This window comes from Oncorhynchus kisutch, linkage group LG22, assembly GCF_002021735.2.
Source record: "Oncorhynchus kisutch isolate 150728-3 linkage group LG22, Okis_V2, whole genome shotgun sequence".
Taxonomy (NCBI): domain Eukaryota; kingdom Metazoa; phylum Chordata; class Actinopteri; order Salmoniformes; family Salmonidae; genus Oncorhynchus; species Oncorhynchus kisutch.
Window position 1 is genome coordinate 58462164 of NC_034195.2, and position 7290 is coordinate 58469453.

The 7290-nt window shown below is 40.1% G+C and overlaps 1 protein-coding gene across 1 annotated transcript; it reads left to right on the plus strand.

The window, feature by feature from the left end:
* The first annotated feature begins 964 nt into the window (after positions 1 to 964).
* On the plus strand, positions 965 to 4836 carry LOC109866846 (forkhead box protein B1-like). The gene has a single exon (XM_031801121.1). It carries the CDS (start codon positions 1197 to 1199, stop codon positions 2115 to 2117), a length of 921 nt encoding a protein of 306 aa, XP_031656981.1. The 5' UTR covers positions 965 to 1196; the 3' UTR covers positions 2118 to 4836.
* Positions 4837 to 7290: the final 2454 nt, after the last annotated feature.

Consider the following 7290-nt stretch of genomic DNA (forward strand, 5'->3'; position numbering starts at 1 on the left):
TAGAACTATGATTTTAATTATAGTGCCTTTATTTAATAGCAATAAAATAAAGTGTGTCTACGAATTTTAAAATACGATTTTCCTGTTTGGTTATGGGTGAAACTATTGACAGTTTAACGTAACGCTTATTTATCAGCTTTACACACCAATGCACGACTCTCACACAGGCTGCCTACTGAATGCATAGACTAACATGAATAGAACACACGACTCTCACACAGGCTGCCTACTGAATGCATAGACTAACATAAATAGAACACACGACTCACACACAGGCTGCCTACTGAATGCATAGACTAACATGAATAGAACACACGACTCACACACAGGCTGCCTACTGAATGCATAGACTAACATAAATAGAACATACGACTTCAAATTGTAGTTGAACATTGTGCTTTGTAAAGAGCATAATGTGGTCATTCCTCAGATTCCTCAGATTCCTCCGATTTTTTTTTTCATCCAAAGCGACATACATACATTTCAACATTGACAGTGGCATACAAAACAAAGACAAAACAAAACACTAACGGCGATTTCCTATAAGGTAATGTCATGACAACAAACCACCTAATACACACTAATAATACAAAACACAGTGGAAGTGTCAGCCAATTTCCATGTCAAACATCCCATAGCTCAAAAGCTCCAAATGTAGTGTGAATTGACGGCTTTAAACCCACTGAAAAAGGTTAGCGCATACACACTCTTAGCTACCGAGTGCCATCACTGTTCATTCCATTCCGCTTACCGAGCCTTTTTACCCGTTGCTCGGTCTTCAGATGGAAAGGATTTCCATTGGCCCAAGGTGTCCATGTAAATAGGTGTCAATGAAAGCAGATTATGCCTTTCACCGCGAGGAGCCCCCTCCTCCCTGGGTGGTTGTCATGTGATATGTAGAGGTGGCACATTAGTGGAGCTGCTCTGGGGGGGGGGGGTCTATTATATGGCTGTCACCACAATCAACTATCACACGGCAGAAAAGGGAGGACATGGAAGTGTAGCTGCTACTTAGCTCATCTCAACTCAACTTCTATCAGTTAAACTTTTACTGCAGTAGGCTACTACTCACGTGTTTTGTATTTTACGCATGCAGAATATGTAATTTTCATGAGTTCTAAGAAGTTTATATAACGAAGCTAAACTAAGGGGAACGAGTTGTTTGAAGTAAAGTGTTGTGAAAGAATACTGTCAGGATGCCCCGACCAGGGAGGAACACGTACAGCGACCAGAAACCTCCCTATTCCTACATCTCCCTCACCGCCATGGCCATCCAGTCCTGCCCGGAGAAGATGCTCCCTCTCAGCGAGATCTACAAGTTCATTATGGACAGGTTCCCTTACTACAGAGAGAACACCCAGCGATGGCAGAACTCCTTACGGCACAACCTGTCCTTCAACGACTGTTTCATCAAGATCCCGCGGCGTCCGGACCAGCCCGGGAAGGGTAGCTTCTGGGCTCTGCACCCCAGCTGCGGGGACATGTTCGAGAACGGGAGCTTCTTGCGGCGCCGTAAACGGTTCAAGGTGATGATGATGATGGCGCAGGAGCACCTGGCTCAGTCCAAGCAGTCTGACGCAGCCCATTATCTCAGGCTTAGCGCCCTGGCTGCCACCGGCACACACCTCCCTCAGATGTCCAGCTATAACTTGGGAGTGTCACAGCCATCAACTTTTAAACACCCATTTGCTATAGAGAACATCATCGCCAGAGAGTACAAGGTTCCCGGGAGTCTGGCGTTCTCCACCATGCAGTCGATGTCTGCAGGCTACCCGCTGCACAACCAGTTGACTACGGCCTGGCCTCACATGTACAACACTATGGTGGACCCTGTTTCTCCTATCTCTATGAGCGGTGACTACGTGGCCTACCGCATGCCTCTTAAATCTCTGTGTCACGGAGGACAGACCCTACCCGCCATTCCGGTGCCCATCAAGCCCAACCCGACCACGGTAGGTCTCTCGGCGGGGCTGACGCGACACACATCCGCCTTCCTTTCGAACTCTCCCCAATCTCTGAGCCCCACCTCCCCGCAGACAGACACCAGCCAAAGCAGCCCCCCTACTCCCAGGGAGACTCACACCAACCCGACACTGCAGTCCGTGGCAGTGCACTAACATTAAGAACTCTACAGAACTCTTTATAAACTAGACCAGCAGGCTCAAACCAAATCCAACGTTCATTTTGACTTTTACCGCTGACATCTTGGGCTGAGAATAACTACAATTAATTTAGGCAATAGACTTCCGTGCTGCAGTGTATTTTGATGTCGGTGTTTTGCTTTGAATGCTAATTGTCTTCTAACATAGTTCCAGCAGAGAGACAGTGAAATATTGCTGTTCAACTTAAAAGGTATTCGTTGTGTCAGTTTTATCAGTGTGTTTTGTAAATTAGTGAGGCAATGCAAACAGCGGCTGGCAGGCGCATGAAATATATTTACTTGGATTTATTTCTGCTATCTATGTAAAAATAACTAAGTGAATTGTGATGTTTTTTTCAATCTTAAAAAATAGTAAGGGGAACTATAGGGTCTTTACTAAATGCAAAATAAATATGTGAATAAATGTGAATAATTGCAAATAAGTTCATATGAAAATTTTGTAAAATACACTTTTTAGTTAAACGTTTTAGATATCTATTTTGCAGTAGCTTTTCTGTGAAGCTGTAGTGTAAAGCGATTTAAAACCATGGTGATATACATGTGATTAAAATATGTAACTGTTGACTTTTCTATGTTAATGAAAAAGCATGACTGCTTTTGAAAAGTGTTCATATAGTCTGCAATGAATTAGAAACTTGGTCATCGAAATATTTTCCCATTAAAATAGTCTAAACATTATAATGGTTGGTGTATTCTGTGTAAATAGTGTAAACATTATAATGGTTGGTGTATTCTGTGTAAATAGTGTAAACATTATAATGGTTGATATATTCTGTGTAAATAGTGTAAACATTATAATGGTTGGTGTATTCTGTGTAAATAGTGTAAACATTATAATGGTTGATATATTCTGTGTAAATAGTGTAAACATTATAATGGTTGGTGTATTCTGTGTAAATAGTGTAAACATTATAATGGTTGGTGTATTCTGTGTAAATAGTGTAAACATTATAATGGTTGGTGTATTCTGTTAACAGCCGGAATAATGCTGTTATCATGCACCTACTGATTTACAACTGGGAAAACTTCCAGACAGATATCCTTATGGCATGATAATAATTATTAGTATTATATATTAACAACAATACAACTTTTTGATTTCAATATGACTCTTCACTTTCTAATATTTAATTTATTTCCATTACAAATATAAAGTAAATCAAATCATGTTTACATAATCATGAATATAGCTCAATGTGGTATATTGCTGTGTATTTCAGTGTCTAGACCTGAGTACAGAACGCGGTGTACAGTGTATAGGCTACACCAGAACCCTCGTCGCGCCGCTCCCACAGGAGCAGTCAGAACAGAACTTTGGAACTGCTGAATCAGAATCAGAATGCGGGTGATTAGAATGCATGGAGGTACTGCCGTAGTCACAGCGCAGACAACCGGCCTCATTCATTCAGCTACACACTAATATACCCTCAATAAATGAAGTAACACACGGCGATGGAATACAGTTACATTAGGCTACATAACACCATGCGATTTTCTTCTGACTTCCAAAACATATCAACAAATGAACAGAGTAGGTCTAGCACATTATAAAAATCGGAATTATCATTTAAGAAAGGTTAACATTCAATGCAGTTTTTATGTTTTGCATTGACAAAACTGCTAACCATTTTGCACAAGTTAATTTGAATTGGACTTGTTTAAGCCATATATTACATAGCTGACATTGATAGTATGGATAGCCTAACAAGACAATTTTAGAAATTAATTTACAATCAACGAAATGTATCTCTGCATGTGCATTCTTTCACAATGCAATAATCACAGTAGACAATATGTTTTATCTCTATTTATTTAATTGTTTCTTATGTATTTTTGTATAATACGAAATAGCCTATATATATCCACGTGTGAAGTTGTCCTTAAGTGTGCTACATTGATAGCTTATATGTTGAATTGTATTTTTATTTTTATTAAAATGCATTCATTCAGTGTCAGTGACATCAGGTGCTGTGAAAGAAATAGCCCATCTCGGCGCATTAAACAAATACTTTAGAATTCTGTCACTTTCTCCAATTGACTAGATCAAATACCGCCTTCTAGCCACTTCATTCTCTCCATTCACTCAATAGAAAGAGCAAAGAATTGCAAACTTCGACTGGGCCACCAATGTAGATTTAGCCTTTTTTCGAGTAGACAAAAAGACTGATTTCTCACAGACACATTGCTGACTGGGGAACTGGGAAACGGGCTCAGAGACCCCTTTGGAATTTAAATCCACCCCTCCCCTCCTCCTGACCATGTTTGCCCATCAGTGCTCTGGGTTTCCCGTTCTTGCATTGTGTGTATTGTATTCATGTTTACTCCGGGTGATTAAAACACAAGTGGTGAATTTCTAGCTTCAAGTTTGGAGTCTATACAGTATTTTCGTTCATCATTAAATGAATAATCTATTCAACCTTTATATTGACTTCTGCATGCTGCTGCCAATTCTCTTTATCCAGGCCAGTCAATTCACTACCTGCTTTTCCCCGCTACTATTCCAGCTGCCAATTCTCTTTATCCAGGCCAGTCAATTCACTACCTGCTTTTTCCCGCTACTATTCCAGCTGCCAATTCTCTTTATCCAGGCCAGTCAATTCACTACCTGCTTTTTCCCGCTACTATTCCAGCTGCCAATTCTCTTTATCCAGGCCAGTCAATTCACTACCTGCTTTTCCCCGCTACTATTCCAGCTGCCAATTCTCTTTATCCAGGCCAGTCAATTCACCACCTGCTTTTCTCCGCTACTATTCTAGCTGCCAATTCTCTTTATACAGGTCAGTCAATTCACGACCTGCTTTTTCCCGCTACTATTCTAGCTGCCAATTCTCTTTATCCAGGTCAGTCAATTCACTCCCTGCTTTTTTCCGCTACTATTCTAGCAGATTCACCTCTACGCAGACGACACCATTCTGTATACATCTGTCCCATTCTTTGGACAAACGAGCTTCAATGCCATTACAACTCTCCTTCCGTGGCCTCCAACTGCTCTTAAATGCTAGTCAAACGAAATGGATGCTTTTCAACCGATCACTGCACGCACCTGCCCGCCCATCCAGCATCACTATGTGGACAACTACAAATACCTAGGTGTCTGGCTAGACTGTAAACTCTCCTTCCAGAATCATATTAAACATCTACATTCCAAAATTAAATCTAGAATCGGCTTGCTATTTCGCAACAAAGCATCCTTCACTCATGCTGCCAAACATACCTTCATAAAACTGACTATCCTACCGATCCTCGACTTCAGCGATGTCATTTACAAAATAGCTTCCAATACTCTACTCAGCATATTGGATGTAGTCTATCACAGTGCCATCCGTTTTGTCACCAAAGCCCCATATAGTACCCACCACTGCGACCTGTATGCTCTTGATGGCTGGTCCTCCCTACATACTCATCACCAAACCCACTGGCTCCATGTCATCTATAAGTCTCTGCTAGGTAAAGCCCCACCTTATCTCAGCTCACTGGTCACCATAACACCCACCCAGAGCACGTGCTCCAGCAGGTATATCTCACTGGTCATCCCCAAAGTCAACACCTCATTTGGTCGCCTTTCCTTACAGTTCTCTGCTGCCAATGACTGGAATGAATTGCAAAAATCGCTGAAGCTGGAGACTTATATTTCCTTCACAAGCTTTAAACATCAGCTATCTGAGCAGCTAATAGTCCATTTGTAAATAGCTCACCCAATCTACCTACCTCATCCCCATATTGTTAGTATTTACTTTTCTGCTCTTTTGCACACCAGTATTTCTACTTGCACATCACCATCTGCTCATCTATCACTCCAGTGTTAATTTGCTAAACTGTAATTACTTCGCTACTATGGCCTATTTATTGCCTTACCTCCTCACGCCATTTGCACACTCTGTATATAGACTTTCTTTTTTTCTATTGTGTTATTGACTGTATGTTTGTTTATTCCACGTGTTACTCTGTGTTGTTGTTTGTGTCGCACTGCTTTGCTTTATCTTGGCCAGGTCGCAGTTGTAAATGAGAACTTGTTCTCAACTAATTTACCTGGTTAAATAAAGGTGTTCTCAACTAATTTACCTGGTTAAATAAAGGTGTTCTCAACTAATTTACCTGGTTAAATAAAGGTGTTCTCAACTAATTTACCTGGTTAAATAAAGGTGTTCTCAACTAATTTACCTGGTTAAATAAAGGTGTTCTCAACTAACCTACCTGGTTAAATAAAGGTGTTCTCAACTAACCTACCTGGTTAAATAAAGGTGTTCTCAACTAATTTACCTGGTTAAATAAAGGTGTTCTCAACTAACCTACCTGGTTAAATAAAGGTGTTCTCAACTAATTTACCTGGTTAAATAAAGGTGTTCTCAACTAATTTACCTGGTTAAATAAAGGTGTTCTCAACTAATTTACCTGGTTAAATAAAGGTGTTCTCAACTAATTTACCTGGTTAAATAAAGGTGTTCTCAACTAATTTACCTGGTTAAATAAAGGTGTTCTCAACTAATTTACCTGGTTAAATAAAGGTGTTCTCAACTAATTTACCTGGTTAAATAAAGGTGTTCTCAACTAATTTACCTGGTTAAATAAAGGTGTTCTCAACTAATTTACCTGGTTAAATAAAGGTGAAATATATGTATGTATATTTAAAATCACTATCTGCTTTTATTTTTTAAACTAGGCAAGTCATTTAAGAACACATTTTTACTTACAATGACATCCTACCCCGGCCAAATCCTAAGCCGGGCGGCACTGGGCCAATTGTGCACCGCGCTATAGGACTCCCAATCACAGCCGGTTGCAATACAGCCTGGAATTGAACCAGGGTCTGTAGTGACGCCTCTAGCACTGAATGCCTTTGACCGATGCGCCACTCGGGAGCTAGATCAGAGTTTTATTTGCTGATGTTGCAACATATGGAATTGTTTTAAAAGGGTCATACCAATGATTATTTAGCTATTTGAATTTTAAGACCCCTTAAACTATAGATTTTTTTTGAATGAAACATTGAATTTGGCATTACTGCTATTAGCCAATTGAAACCCATTGAATAACATATTCACTACATGGAACAACAGATATTCTACATTTTTTGACATCTATTTATCCTCTTACTTTAAGCACTAAACTATCTCCATACATACAGCACT